The sequence below is a fragment of the Lolium rigidum genome, chromosome 2, assembly GCF_022539505.1.
Source record: "Lolium rigidum isolate FL_2022 chromosome 2, APGP_CSIRO_Lrig_0.1, whole genome shotgun sequence".
Lineage (NCBI taxonomy): Eukaryota > Viridiplantae > Streptophyta > Magnoliopsida > Poales > Poaceae > Lolium > Lolium rigidum.
Window position 1 is genome coordinate 72,832,465 of NC_061509.1, and position 16,281 is coordinate 72,848,745.

The 16,281-nt window shown below is 46.8% G+C and overlaps 1 protein-coding gene and 1 pseudogene across 1 annotated transcript; one reads left to right on the forward strand and one right to left on the reverse strand.

The window, feature by feature from the left end:
* Nucleotides 1–7,519: 7,519 nt before the first annotated feature.
* On the reverse strand, nt 7,520–8,130 carry LOC124691939 (histone H3.2). Its single transcript, XM_047225225.1, has one exon. The coding sequence runs from the start codon at nt 8,128–8,130 to the stop codon at nt 7,720–7,722; it is 411 nt and encodes a 136-aa protein (XP_047081181.1). The 3' UTR covers nt 7,520–7,719.
* Nucleotides 8,131–15,631: 7,501 nt separating this feature from the next.
* LOC124691941 lies at nt 15,632–15,943 on the forward strand (annotated as a pseudogene).
* Nucleotides 15,944–16,281: the final 338 nt, after the last annotated feature.

The window sequence follows — 16,281 nt, forward strand, 5'->3', positions numbered from 1 at the left end:
CTGGTGATAACGGATCTAAGGCGGAATCTTCGCTAGGAAGTTCCTGCGTCTCGGATCGGATCTTCGCGACTGCGTCCTCGCTCGCGGCGGTCGCGTCGGCGCTACTTACCAGCGGGTTTCCGTCGGAATCGACGGTTTCCCCGATGAAGATGTGTATGCCGCCAATCTGGGACGATGGAGAGCTTGACGGGGTCGGTTTTAGCCGGAATCCAACACTCATCCGGAGGGACGATCGGCAGATTTCCGGCGTAAAGGACACGCCCCACGGCGATGGTGTCGTCGTAGCTTCCCATGGCGGAACCCTCCCGGTTCCGGCCTCCGTACGCCGCAGGCCCCACGGTGGGCGCCAACCGTCGTTGCCTAATCGACGGTACCTCGGAGGAGGGATCCTCACGAGGGGAGAAGAAGTAGGGGCCATAGGGCGGAGTGCACACGGGACGGTGGTACGCGAGTTACCCAGCTTCGGAACACCCGCACGATGACGAGGGCCTACCGCTGCTTGTCCGGAATTATCCGGGCGCTTTCGCGTCGTTACAATGAGTTGTGGTTGTGCCTCTAGGGCTCCCGGGATCCGGCTTATAAAGGCGCACGGATCTAGGGTTTACATGGAGAGTCCTAGCCGGATTACAGATAGCCTAACTACGGTACAATATCTTGCTGTGCACGTCACGGATCCGCCTTCCATATACGTCGTATCGGATCCGGGTTCCTCATGGGCCTCCATGGATCCGGGTTACTCCTAATGTCGATACGGATCCGGCTTACCGATCCCGGGCTGGACTTCTTCCTTCATGATCAACAAGCAATCGGGCCGCCCGATGGGCCACATGCCTCATCACCATCTGTGGGCCACCCGGGCTTGCCGGATCTAGGCACTGTCGATGGTACACCCATGAAGTATACCCACAACAATGGCCGCGACGCCAAGTTTTGGGATGACCGATGGATTGAGGGCCGCTCGGTGCGTGAGATCGCGTCATCGCTGTTCAAGTGCATACCAAAGAGACGCCGCAAATCCCGCACCGTCGCCGATGGGCTGCAGGGAAACGCTTGGGCTGCAGACATACACGGCAACTTGGGTATCCAAGAGATCGGCGAATACCTACTCCTTTGGCGAAGGATCGAGGGCACGATGCTCAGCGGTGAGCCGGATCGGCTCAACCGGAAGTGGACTGCCTCGGGAGTATATTCTGCCAAATCCGCCTACATGGCCACTTTCCACGGGTCCACGGCGTGCCCTGCGGCCAATTTCATCTGGCGCAGCTGGGCGCCCCAGAAGGTCAAATTCTTCCTCTGGCTGGCCCTCCAAGATCGCTGCTGGACCGCGGAAAGGCTTGCTCGAAGAGGGCTGCAGCACCACCCCAGATGCCTGCTTTGCGACCGGCTGCTCGAGACTATGCATCATCTACTGCTGGAGTGCCCGTTCGCCAAGCAAGTTTGGCATGAGGTGCTCTCCTGGCTTAGGATGACATGTAGGATCCCTGGCGCCGAGGACGCTTCGCTCAGTGACTGGATGGCAAAGGTCAAGCCTGCACTCCCAAAGCCGCTTCGGAAAGGATTTGCATCAGCCTCCTTGCTCATACCATGGATGCTCTGGAAGCACAGAAACGACTGCGTGTTTGACAGGGCTCAGCCATCGACGCAGACGCTGCTCGCCAACATCAAGGAAGAAGCTTGTCTCCGGGCAAGGGCAGGTGCCCTAGGACTAAGAGCCGTCCTTCCAACCAGCTGGGATGTGCACTAGGCATTCCATCCCCTACCCTGTATCACCGTCTCCTAGGAGATTTGTAATTACAACTCTTTCTTTTCAATGAAATGAAGCGCAAAGGTCCTTTGCGTTTTCTCGAAAAAGAAAATAAAATCCAAAACCAGAAGCTACCTATACACTCTTTGAGTCTTCTTTTGTGTAATCAAAATATTTAAGTCATTTCATCACTCACTTCCTTTCTGTGTGTATCTGAGTTAGGTGGCCAAGTGCATGCCGAACGATTTGGTAAATCTAACAACCTAAATAAAATGGTTAATGGCGAGATCTTAAGAAGACATCGTCTTGGTTGAGGAGCCCAAGCAGATTCAGGACAATGCAAAACATGAGCAAAGGACAGATTGCATTGAACCATATAAAAGAAAATGTTCAGATTCAGTGGTACAAAATATAGTTCAAAAATGTGACAAATGTCGACAAATAATGTGGTGCCGTCACATGACAAATATAGTCCTGTAAATATATGGCCCAGAAGCTCAGTTCGACCAAGCCATGTGTTACCCCCGGTAACATCTGCCGTGGTCATATCCACGACAACTTCAGTGATTCATAAACCGTAGTCGATAACTCACCGTTCTTTTGTGCGTGATACATTGATGGTAATTATGCAAAGGTTTCACGGATCAGGCAGGCAGATGGACAAGAAGAATATGGTGGTGGCGTGGTGCTATTCCAAGTGTGACGCCGCTGGAGTCGTCGTCGTCAAGAATGGAGTAGGCAATGTGAAGATGGGGCCGAACAGAACGAGCAGGATCCACCCAGGTTTGGGTAAATATCCAGGCACCGTAATAACCATGTGCTTTTGTTTCTATTCCCATTTGTAGACTGCAATTTGAATGCCTCTCTTCTCTAGCACGATGGTCATGTTGTGTGGATGAGTAAACAAAGAGGTCATTGCAGTCTAAAGTGGGGAAAATTCTGTACAGAAAAAAAAGGGTGAGCTCCAGAACTACGAAGCTCGAACATAGAAGTTAGAAATACCAACCGGGCTAAATATTGCCACACTGAACAGCACATGAGCATGGAACAGATTGAACTGAACCATATAAACGAAAAGGTTCAGATTCCGTGGCACAGTAAACAGCACATGAGCAGGGAACAGATTGAACTATACCATATAAACGAAATGGTTAAGCTTCCGTGGCACCAAATACAGTTCAGAGAAGTGAGGGCCAAGTAATCACTAAGCTCAAATCCAAGCAATTATCAAAATATTTTCAGAAGATAAGTTTATCTAGTGGGATTAAGGAAACCATTTTGCTGAATTAAGTGAAATGGACAATTGCGTTTAAGAACATTTTGCTAACTTCCCATACATTGTGATAAGAAGATGGTAACATCAGCTACACCACGACACGGCCGCTCTAGCAAAAAAGAGGCACCACATCATATACTAGCTCGACTTTATGAATTGACAAACCACAGATGGCACAGAAGCTTAGTTCATAAAAAGAAGAGAGACAAGTTCAGATATGCTCGCTTTCACCACATGATTCAGGTGAAGATGTGACGACCCAAGTTGTCAAAGAGCGTTTCATCATTACAAGTTCAATCTTGTTCTGAGGGTTAGAGAAGGTTCGAACTCTACACCTCAGGAGACAAACGTGTTAGCCAACTAGGCCACCACGGCACCACCCCGTTGTGTTATCCATACGAAACAATGCAATTTCATTCACACGCCTCCGTTGTGCCTGTCAAGATTTTCCAAATCTGTGAAGGTGGGGTGAACTGAGTGGCCAGCTAGCAAAAGCGGGTATGCCAAACTGGCGATAGTTTGAATTGAAAATTTGTCCCATAGGCACTTGCCACTTTGGCATAACAGATATATGTTAAGAAACTCGGCAAAGTCAAACGACAAATGATGCGTTCCCTCATCTGAAGTTAGTCCCCGTTTCTTCAACTCCAAAAGTTTCCGTCTAATTTTTTTTCCATCTTCAACACCAAAAGTCCTAGAAAATAAAATCCAAAACCAGAAGCTACGTATGCACTCTTTTATTCTTCTTTTGTGTAATCAAAATATTTAAGTTATTTCATAACTCACTTCCTTTCCGTGTGTATCTGAGTTAGGTGACCAAGTGCATGCTGAACGGTTTGGCAAATACAGCAACCTAAATAAAATGTTCAACAGCGAGATCTTAAGAAGACATCGTCTTGGTTGAGGAGCCCAAGCAGATTCAGGACAATACAAAACATGAGCAAAGGACAGATTGCATTGAACCATATAAAAGAAAATGTTCAGATTCAGTGGTACAAAATATAGTTCAGAAATGTGACAAATGTCGACAAAAAATGTGGTGCCGTCACATGACAAATATAGTCCATTAAATATACTGGCTTGCATAGTCACAGATTCACGGTGCATCTCAAGTATATTTTTAGATGACTCAACTTTTTCAATTTCGTGTGATCAAGTTCAGACATGCATGGCACGGAAGCTCAGTTCGACCAAGCCGTGTATCTAAAAAAAAAAGTTGGTCAAGTTCAGACGTGCTCACTTCACCTGATGATTCAGGTGCAGCTGTGACGACCCAAGTTGTCACGGAGCGTTTCATCACTACAAGATCACACATGGTTTGGGGTGAGAGAGGCTCGAACTCTCGACCTCAGGATTACTCACGATTAGCTATGAGACCTACGCGCTAGCCAACTGGGCCACCACCCCGTTGTGCTATCGAAACGAAATAATGTTTCTTGTACAAACTGCAGCGATCCATACAAGCACGCCAGTTGCCTCTGCTGTGAACGTTAAGGTTTTTCAAATCTCTGGAGATGGTATTTGTTTCTTCCCATTCAGTTAAATAGAAGGCCCTGAACGGCTGGATGAGAGCTTTAACACAACTATAGAAACAAGGTAATTAGCTGTGCTGCTTTCAGATCTTAATTACCACTGAAGTTGCTTCATACTGGCATAACAAACCATAAAAACTGCAACAGTTTAACACTGACATAGCTAACTGGTGCCATTTCAGTTGTACTTCGGTCCTTAATCACTAACTCATCCATACATGATAGATTGGTGGTAATTATGCAAACATTTCACGGATCAGGCAGGCAGAAGAAGAATATAGAGCGTGATGCCGCTGGAATCGCCGTTTTCGTCAAGGATAGAGTAGATGACATAGAAGATGAGGCCAAACACAACAGCATGATCCACCCCAGAAGGAAGCCAAGCGAGGTTTAGCTGGTATTCCTTTACAGTACATACTATTTAACACAAAATCTCTATGAGATATTAGGCTTTTAAGCACAGATCCACGCTTTGAAAGCAGCACGTTAGTCTTTACTTTCCATACCTCATTTGTGATTCCACATTGGCAGCTTGTATTTCCTGGAGATCGGACTACCGAAGGAGAACAGTCTGAGCATATGATTGCACAACAGCTGACAACAGTAGCCTCTTTTCACAGTACCCTCTTAAGCCCGAGAACTTCGGCATGGATGTTCCTTTTCTTCAGGTTTTTATGGCAGCATGCATGGGGATCGAACACTCGTCGTTTAGAAACAAGGATTAAGGCTAGATTGTTCCACTGGCCATGTGTTGGTCATTGTGTCTGACCACACCTGATTTTTTTTTCTAACCATAACCACACCTGAAAATATGATCACTACTATTACCTACAAATATGGAAATTATGTACTAAACTTACAGGCAATCCATTGATATAGGACCAACCGTGTAAACAGGAAAGTTCAGGTTCTACAAACCTCTTTTTGCCTGGCCTACTCCAAATTTGCATTGCTGGATGAATATCTTTGAAATCTTTCCTTCAAAGAAGAGAGTACATAATCTGGTTTGTTGAAATTAGTTCCTAAACATGATCATCATGATTTTTGACGGAATGTAAATAAACATAATCAAATTAAAGTAGAAGTTAACTTGACCTCAATTTTCATATGTAGTCTGGCAACTGAAGCATCTGCAAGTAAGGATTTACACTAGAGTTCCCCCTGCACATGTTACTTGTCCATCTGGATCTGAGCAATGCCCAGGAGCAATGCCATGGGGAATCTCCTTAAACTTCTATCAGCAAACGCACTGTAGAACAGATCTTCTATGCTATGGAGTCCTCAGCATTCTGTCCAATACAGCTATGAGCCTTATGCACTAAGCATTTGAGATTTGTTAGAGATACAAGATAATGTTAGTGAGGATAGCCAAATGAGAAGTAAAGCAAACCAGTACTTATTTAGCAATCCATTGGAAAAACTCAGAGCTAGAAATGTGGGATAGTGGGTTTGACAAGTTGGAATTATCAACAAACACTTATTATCAATTGATTAAGTACTACTCAGTGAAAAAAAAGATAAATATCTAAGTGATTATTTTACTCCAGTACGGCAGGAAAAAAACAAGTCATGATCTTGTAATTTGTCCAATGGCAGGGGAAAAGCATACATAATTGCAGTTCTTGGTTACCAGAGACATGACAGCCAAAGGACAAATAAGAGTGATCTGTTCCATTTTCTTCCTTTATTTTTCTTTGACTTACATTCTCTTCCTTTCCATGTGTCTGAATTAGGTGGCAATGGAGAAATTAAAAATAAGAAACAAGAACGATTTGATAAACACAGCAACTGGAACATCATCGTCTAAGTTGGAGACACTTAGCAGCTTCAGGAATATACAGCTCGTGAGCATGGAACAGATTGAACCAAACCATATAAACGAAAAGGTTTAGATTTGACGTTGCAAAATATAATTCAGATAAGAGACAGCAAAAACATCATCAAGCTAAATTCCAAGCAATTTTCAAAACGCTTTCAGCTGAGATGTCTATCTAGTGGGATTAACAAAACCATTTGCCGAATTAAGAGAAACAGACAATTGTGGTTGAGAACATTTTGTTAACTTCCCATAGATGATGATAACAAGATGGTAGCTTCACACCATAGGACTGCCGCCAAAGCACAAACAAGGTACCACATCCAACAAGAAGAAACTAACACATCTCGAGATGAGATGCTAGGAAGGAAGAGCATGCATAATTGCAGTTCTTGCTTACCAGAGGAGAAAAAGGTGATGCATTCCACTCTTCCTTTCCATGTGTCTGAATTAGGTGACCAAGGGCCTACTGAACAGTTCAATGAATACAACAACCTAAAATGGCAATGGCAAGATCATACAGCAACCTCTAAAGTTAAAGAAGCTCAAGCAGATTCAAGAATATATAGACGTGCGCAGGGGACAGACTGAACTGAACCTCACAAGTGAAAAGGTTCAGATTCCATGGCACCAAATAGTGGGATTTTTTAGAGCCAGGACAGCATAGGCTGAAATCCAGGCAATTCCATAACATTTTCAGAAGATAAATCTATCTAGGGGATAAACCAACTATTTGCTGACTTAAAAGAAATTTGGGGATAAACAACTGATGTAGAAGAACACTTTGCAAAGTTCTCATAGATGATGATAACAAGATGGTAACATCAGATAGTACATCACAACATTGCTGCCACAGCACAAACGAGAAACCTTCCTACCATATCTCTACACCTCGAGATCAGAAACTAGATAGATTTCCTAACAAAGCAAGAAGACCCCTAGCAGGCTAGCAGCTTCAGGAATATACTGCTCGTGAGCACAGAACAGATTGAACCTAACCATATAAACAAAAAGAAAGTTTAGATTCGGTGTTGCAACATAAAATTCAGATAAGGGACAGGGAAAAGACATCATCAAGCTGAAAATCCAAGCAATTTTCAAAACGATTTTAGCTGAGAAATCTATCTAGTGGGATTAGAGAAACAAATTGCTGAATTAAGAGAAACAGACAATTGTGATTCAGAACATTTTGCCAACTTCCCATAGATGATGATAACAAGATGGTACCATCAGATGCTACATCACAACACTGCCGCCACAGAACGAACGAGAAACATTCCTACCACATATCTACACCTCAAGATCAGACACTAGACAGATCTCCTAGCAACACAGCTAAGCAAGAAACAGCCTAGGCCCTCTCGCCCCTGATGCGGCGTGCGAGCTGGATGTCCTTGGGCATGATGGTGACGCGCTTGGCGTGGATGGCGCAGAGGTTGGTGTCCTCGAAGAGGCCGACGAGGTAGGCCTCGGCGGCCTCCTGGAGCGCGGAGACGGCGGAGCTCTGGAAGCGGAGGTCGGTCTTGAAGTCCTGCGCGATCTCCCTGACGAGGCGCTGGAAGGGGAGCTTGCGGATGAGCAGCTCCGTGCTCTTCTGGTACTTGCGGATCTCCCTGAGCGCGACGGTGCCCGGGCGGAAGCGGTGGGGCTTCTTCACGCCGCCGGTGGCCGGCGCGGACTTGCGCGCCGCCTTGGTGGCCAGCTGCTTGCGCGGCGCCTTGCCGCCGGTGGACTTCCTCGCCGTCTGCTTCGTGCGGGCCATCGGGATGGGAGGAGGGGGAGGCTAGGGTTTGCTGAGTGCTGTTGGTGAGATTTGGGGATTGGAATGAGGATGAAGAGAAGGGGAGAGGGGGATTTTAAAGGAGAGGAGGAGCGGCCAGTGGGCGCGCGTCTGAAAATTCTGGCGCTTTGCATCTGGGGGAAGTCCGTTTGGAGCGTTCGATTTGAGAGGCATGGACGGTGAAGATTCGGTTTCAGCTGAGGCACGCGGATCATGGAGAGTGATCCGTGGCGTGGCCTTTCTGCGTTCTGATTCGCTGGTTAGAGCGTCACTCCGATATAACCAGGCAACGGGCGTTTGGTTGGCAACCGTCGCCTATGTTGCGTTCTTTTCCTTGTTGCGATGGTACGCTTGAAGCCTAAAACGATGAGCAAGTCGCCTCATTTCCCGATAAGTTGTGCTACGTCCGGTCCCTGTCCAAAAAAAAAAAAAAAAAACCTGTGCTCTGTAGTATACAGATAATATGTACTTCTCTACTGTATTTTGAACTAGTCTACATTTTAGCCTCAAGTTTTATTTTGAAATAATCTACATTCTACGGTGATGCTCTCGGTTGTACCAACAACGTGTTGTGTTTGGTAGCTTGGGCCGAATTCTTGCACCGCTACGTCTGGGAGAAGAACCCCCTGCGCTTTTCAGACGGTCCACGTGCCAGAAAAAACCTCTCGTTTGGTCGTCTACGTGGAGTTTTTTCGGCCCCGTGGAGATTTAGGCTCTAGCCATTTGGTAGGTCGGTTTTAAGACCAAGTAGCAGCCCAGAACAGTGTCATGTTGTTTGGTTGCAACTCAAAATCCGCTTCTGGATACCTCTTCCCTTCAGTAGTGAGGTTACCAGTGATCAATACCGTACAAGCAAGCACACAGTGCAAGATCAGACTTTAAAGATTATAGACGCTACGAAATAGTTTCACGACAAGACAACACAATACTTGTTCAGATACCATTAGACAGTAGAGACAACATAGTAGCAGCGAGACAATTCTAGCAGAGCTTTAGACATCTTCTTCGAAGACGACGCACCTGGTGGCATCGCCATGGTCCGGGCACCTCCTCATCACCTCAGTGCAAGTGTGGTCGAAGATGACCACACTGTACTCAAGGACAGAAACCTTCTTAAAGGCGAGGAACTGGCCTATCTTGAGTTGATGGGCGATGGCGAAGGCCGCCCACCCCTGGTCGATGAATGCGTCGTTGCCTTCTCTCCTCGTAGTCATCCTCCAGCTGCAGCCAGTGTTGGTGTGGACGATGATGTTCGAAGGATGGGTCCGAACCACTTGACAAACTTGTCAGAGATTGGGAGCTGGCCGAAGGCGGGCTTGAATATGATCTGGAGGAATTGGTCCGACCCTACCTCGTCATGGAAGTGGTCGACGCTAACCTTCCTTCCTCGACGCTTCTTCGACGGTCCCTCGCCGGGAACCTCAGCAGGTGCCCCAAGCATGATCTTCTCAGTCTGCACGAAGAACACATGCCATTGGAGGTGTGGCTGCTCACAAGTATAGATGAAAAAGGACATGAAAAACATTAATGATGCCTCATGTATTGGCTCACAAGACATCTCAAAGGACTGCCCTCAAACTAAGTCTAGTGTGCAAGTAATATGACACACACGAGTAAGTTTGAGGGAAACACCTTGCCTTCCACTGTGCCATTGTTGAATCACTGGCCAATGCAGAATTGAAGAAGCACAAAAAGGCTCATACATTGGGTCAAAAGGCAGGCAAAAGAAGTGGTCACAAACTAAGTGCAGTGTGCAACAATGGTGGCACACATGACTAAGTTTGAGGGCACCACCTTGCCTTCCATTGTGCCATATTTGAATCATTGGCCAACACATAAGAAAAACCAAAAGAGGCCTCATACATTTGGTCACACGGCAGTCAAAGGGATTGTCCCCAAACTAAGTCTAGTGTGCAAGGAAAGTGTCACACGCGACTAAGTTTGAAGGCAGCACCTTGTCTTCTATTGTGCCATTGTTGAATCATTGGCCAACGCATAAGAAAAACCAAAAGAGGCCTCATACATTTGGTCACACGGCAGGCAAAGGGATTGTCCATAAACTAAGTCTAGTGTGCAACGAATATGGCACACACGACTAAGTTTGGGGGCAGCACCTTGTCTTCCGTTGTGGCATAGCTGAATTATTGGCCAATGCAAAATGGAAGAAGCATAAATATGCAAAGCAAGGTAACATAGGCCTCATAATATGAGGACATGTGGAGGAGATGTTTGATCGGAACCAGTGTCATGGTCATGTTCAGTCATGGCATAGGTTTTGATCAATCATCTTCCATACTATGATTGAAAGAACATTTCCCGCCCTTTTGGGTTTTGTGTGTTTGATGTCAACACTAGCAATATATTTATGTGTGTTGATGTAGACAGGTACAAGATTTCAAGATATATACTTGACTGGTGGTATGGTTTGTCTGTTCTGAAGTTGCTCGAGGTTTTTCATCTCTGGCGGAAGATTCGGCCCCAGCTGGCGGAACTTCCGCCCTGTTGCTTCCAGCAGTGGCCTCTCAGCGCAGTTCTCGTTGAAGTTTTTGTTTCCTGACCGGAAGTTCCGGTGAAGAAGGCCGGAAGTTCCGGTCAGCGGAACTTCCGCCCAACTTCCGGGCAAGTTCCGGAAACGTTGCAATTGTGGCTCAGTATGTCCAGTAAGGTTTTCTCGCAATTCCGGAACTTGGCCGGAATTTCCGGTCGCCGGAAGTTCTGCCCTAGTTCCGCCCCAATCTTTTTTGACCAGGTCGTCTGACGCAGAATCTTCCTGGCGGAAGTTCCGGCCCTCCTGGCCGGTACTTCCGGTGCCGGCCGGAACTTCCGGCCCTCCTGGCCGGAACTTCCGGTGTTACTGAAAATCGTCCAAACGGTCAGATCTGAGAGCTCCAATCATATAAATAGCTCTCTTCTCCAAAGGGACAAGCTGCTCAATCATTGCACAAAAATCTGCCAAGCTTCACCACCATTAGAGCCACCTCAAGAACACAAGATTTGCAAGATCTCCTTCCTCCCCCAATCAAAGCTCTTGATCTTTGGAGATTCGAAGGAGAAGACACCGATCTACATCCTCACCGAAGCGATTTACATTTCCCCTCATTTGTTTGAGGGCCCTCTTGCTAGTGTTCCTCTTTGGATCCCTAGTTGATTTGTGTTGATGTATTGTTGTTGATTGTTGTGTTGTTACAGATTTGGGAGCCTCCAATTCGGTTGTGGATGTGTGCCCCAAGAACTTTGTAAAGGCCCGGTTTCCGCCTCGAGGAAATCCCTTAGTGGAAGTGGGCTAGGCCTTCGTGGCGTTGCTCACGGGAGATCCGAGTGAAGCCTTCGTGGCTGTTGGTTTGGCTTTCGTAGCAACCACACTCCTCCAAACGTAGACATACCTTCTTGCAAAGGAAGGGAACTACGGGAATCATCTTCGTGTCATCGCGTGCTCCACTCTCGGTTACCTCTATCCTATTATATCTCCTATATATTGCATAGCTATATCTTGCTTAGTTGGTTACCTTGTCATATAGGTAAATTCACTTAGTTGCATATCTAGAGAATTTACCTTTGTGTCAAGCCTAAATTAAAAAAGAACTAAAAATTGGTTAGCACTTATTCACCCCCCCCCCCTCTAGGTGCGGCATACGATCCTTTCAATTGGTATCAGAGCCTCGGCTCTTATTTCGGGCTTAACTGCCTAAGAGTATGTCGGGCGAGGAGCCTCCGGAAGGGGCCGCTAAGATGGTCTCCATGGATGACTTCAATTCATTGAAGTCCTCCATGGAAGCTCAAATGTAAAGCATGAAAAGGATGATTTCCGAGCTTTTGACTCCGGTCCCTCCCAAGGCTCCCATCGTAGAGGTAAAGGACACGGGTGCGTTAGAAGAGGGAGATGCTTCGGCATTACCCTCCTCTACCAAACCCGTGGAAGGTGATAACTTAAACACTATCAAATCTCCCATTGCATCTCCTAAGGGAACTAGTGGAGGTGAGAGCTACAATCGAGTACCTCCGCCTTTCCTATCTCCCGATATACCGGTTCCCCATCCTCATATAAACATTCGGGGTGACCCTCCTAAGTTTTCCGTTAATGATTTCGATACTTCGCAATTTGAGTTTAGCTTTCATGTTCGCAGTGCCTCCAATGAACTTTGGAGAATCATCGTGGAAGGCTTCAAGCCTTACAACCCCAACAAGTTGACTAGAAGAGAAGCGGTTGATAGTCAACTCAACAACACCGCCTTGCACATGATTCAAACTAGTGTGGGGACAAAAGATTTGTCTCGTGTTCGGAATTTCACCACCGCCAAGGAAGCTTGGGATGGTTTGGCCGCTAGTTGCATTGGAAGTGAGAGCATGAGAAGGAACAAGTATAATGCTCTTCGGAATAAAGCCGAAGGTTTCATGAGGCTACCGGATGAAGATCATGAAGTCATGTATGGAAGACTTCTCACCGTTACCGATTCTTTCCGGAATGTTGGTGCCACCCACATCAATGACTCTTGGATCAAGGATAAGTACATCGAGTGCATGATGCCGTTTGAACCCATTGATGTCAAGACTCTTGTCGGTAGAGAATGCTTTCCCTCTCTCACCTCTCAACAAGCCGTGCACGAGATGCAAGCTCTCAAGGTGCTTGAGCAAATCTCTCATGATTCTCGCAATCGAGCTCTTGGGATGTCAAAAGGGTCCAACCTTGCCTTGGCGGTAAACTCCGTGGAAGATGTGAACCCTCAAGAACCATATAGGGCATCTTGGAGTATGTCCTATCCGGATGATTTGGAATACCACTACAACGACCACATGGCATTCCATGCAAAAACCTTTTGGGTGGATCCGTCCAAGGCCAAGGAAGACAACATCAAGAGAAGCAACTCAAGTGGATTCAAGAGCTCGGGGCCAAAAACAAGATCGTGCTACAATTGTGGGGACAAGCGTCATTTCATAGCCGATTGTCCCTATGAGCATAGAGAAACTCATGGTGGAAGGCTCATCCCCAAGGACAAGAGCAAAGACTCAAAGGGCAAAGATTCAAAGGCCCCCAACAAGAAATTCTATAACAAGAGCAAGAAGGGCAAGAGGCCCTCAAGGATTGTGCTAGTGACTAAGGAAGAATATTCTTCCGATGAAGTTGAAAGTTGTAGTGATGATGAAGAAGAAAGCTCAAAGGAAATGGCCGCCATTGTCACTACCAACATCCCCTCTTCATCTCTCTTTGAATCCCCCAATGAGAATCCTCATATCAAGAATGCACATTGCTTCATGGCAAGGTCCACCATGGACATATCTATTGTGCTATCAACTCAAGAAGAATATACCTCCGGAGATGATGATGTTGTTGATGAAGAAGATGCTACCTCAAATGGATTGGTTGCTCTTGCCTCCCTCTCCACTAAATCTTCATCACCAAGTGAATCCCCCAATGAAGTCATTCATGTGAAGGAAGAAAGTTGCCCACACCATACCTGGGCGCGGGCCCCTCCCTGATCGCGCCACCAGGTGGGGAGGCCACCCCCTGGCTCCTCCGACTCCGCCCTTTCGCCTATATATTCTGTCCGTCGCGAAAACCCTACATGACCCGACGATATTCCATGAAGAGTTCCGTAGCCGCCGCCATCGCGAAGACAAGTTTCGGGGGACAGAAGTCTCTGTTCCGGCACGCCGCCGGGACGGGGAATTGCCCCCGGAGTCTTCTCCATCGACGCCACCGCCTCCATCATGCTCCATGAGTAGTTCCCCCATGGACTACGGGTTCTAGCAATAGTTAGTTGGTACTCTCTCTCCCATGTACTTCAATACAATGATCTCATGAGCTGCCTTACATGATTGAGATCCATCTGATGTAATCGGTGTTGTGTTTGTTGGGATCCGATGAATTGTTACATTATGATCGGTCTATCTATAAAGTTTGTGAAGTTATTGTTGCTTGCAATCTTGTTGTGTTTAATGCTTGTCACTAGTGCACGAGTGTCATGATCTTAGATTTAAGCTCTAAAATTATTGCTTAGATTGTATCTACAAGTTGTTTGCACATGTCTATGTCCGGAAGCCGAGGCCCTGAGTGACAGCAAGCTGGGATAAGCTGGAGGGGATGGCTTAGATATGAGGATCACATGTTTTCACCAAGTGTTAATGCTTTGCTCCGGTGCTCTATTAAAAGGAGTACCTTAATTACCGGTAGATTCCCTTGAGACCATGCTGCCACCGGCTGGTAGGACAAAAGATGTTATGCAAGTTTCTCATTGCGAGCACGTATGACTATATATGGAAAACATGCCTACATGATTAATAAACTTGATGTTCTGTCTTAATGCTATTTCAATCCTATCAATTGCCCAACTGTAATTTGTTCACCCAACACTTGTTATTGGAGAGTTACCACTAGTGTAGATAGCTGGGAACCCCGATCCATATTTCATCATCAAATACTCACTCGGTCATATATGCCATTAGAAGTAGTATCAACTATTTTCTGGTGCCATTGCCTACGTATTCTTGCTACTACTGCGTATTGTTATCGTTACTATTGCTCTCATATTACTGTTGCTTTCACATCACCCCTGTTACTAGTGCTTTTCCAGGTGCAACTGAATTGACAACTCCGTTGTTAAGGCTTATAAGTATTCTTTGTCTCCCCTTGTGTCGAATCAATAAATTTGGGTTTTACTTCCCTCGAAGACTGTTGCGATTCCCTATACTTGTGGGTTATCAGTGCCATGGTGGTCTTGTGATAGGTGAGGTAAGATCACCATGTTGCCATATAGGTGAGGCTACGAAAACCATGCGACCAACCAATCAAAGTGTCAGTTGAGTGCCACCCGGTGCAACATAGCCTACCAAACGATGTGCCATTCGTGAATCAGAGCTCGGCCGGAACGAGATGGAAGTCCCATCTCGCTGGCGCAGTGAGCCATAATTCTCATGCAGGCTACCAAACGCGCCCTAGACTTTAATGATGCTTTTGTTGCTAATTATATAACCAGATACAATATGGGAGCAACAAAGTAGGTAACAAACCAGTAGACGGTGGACAGCAAGAAAAATCTTAATGTTTTTTTTTGTGGCAAAATGTTGGTCATGACATGTTTGATTGGACGGAGGGAATAATAAATTAGTGATTTTTTCGATAATAAAATAAGGCCAAACCTCCACACTCTCTCACTGACTCACTCCACGATGCCCAGGCTGAGAACGAGCCCACTCATGACACAAGCACGATGTGCCACGTCACCAAACCGACCTCCCAAAAATGAGCCAATCACATCTTCCCGTTAGAAGTCCCACGGATCAAACCCCGCTTCTAACCACCCACACGCAATCCGCACCACCCATCCCAATCCAACGCTCGACTTCCCGCCTCCCACGGATCACCAAGTTTTCATCTCCGCGCCCAAACTCCCAACCCCTTCCGCTATAAATACGCTCCACCACCAGCATCCTTCCCCACACCAGCCCCAATCCCCAATCCTCCACCAGCAACTCTAACTCAGCAGCAATGTCGGGTCGTGGCAAGGGAGGCAAGGGTCTAGGCAAGGGCGGCGCCAAGCGCCACAGGAAGGTGCTCCGCGACAACATCCAGGGCATCACCAAGCCGGCGATCCGAAGGCTTGCTCGTCGTGGCGGCGTGAAGCGCATCTCGGGATTCATCTAGGAGGAGACCCGCGGCGTGCTCAAGATCTTCCTCGAGAACGTCATCCGCGACGCCGTCACCTACACTGAGCACGCCCGCCGCAAGACCGTCACCACCATGAACATCGTCTACGCGCTCAAGCGCCAGGGACACACCCTCTACGGCTTTGGCGGCTGAGCCCAGCTGGTGGTCCTTGATGTCTACGGGAGCTTCTATTCTTGTAGACAGTGTTGGGCCTCCAAGAGCAGAGGTTTGTAGAACAGCAGCAAGTTTCCCTTAAGTGGATCACCCAAGGTTTATCGATCTCAGGGAGGAAGAGGTCAAAGATATCCCTCTCAAGCAACCCTGCAACCACAAAGCAAGAAGTCTCTTGTGTCCCCAACACACCTAATACACTTGTCAGATGTATAGGTGCACTAGTTCGGCGAAGAGATAGTGAAATACAAGTAGTATGGATGTATATGAGTGGTAATAGCAATCTGAATAAAATATGGCAGCGAGTAAACATGCAACGA

Coding starts and splice junctions, on each gene's coding strand:
- LOC124691939 (XM_047225225.1), bottom strand. CDS start 8,130: ATGGCCCGCACGAAGCAGACGGCGAGGAAGTCCACCGGCGGCAAGGCG.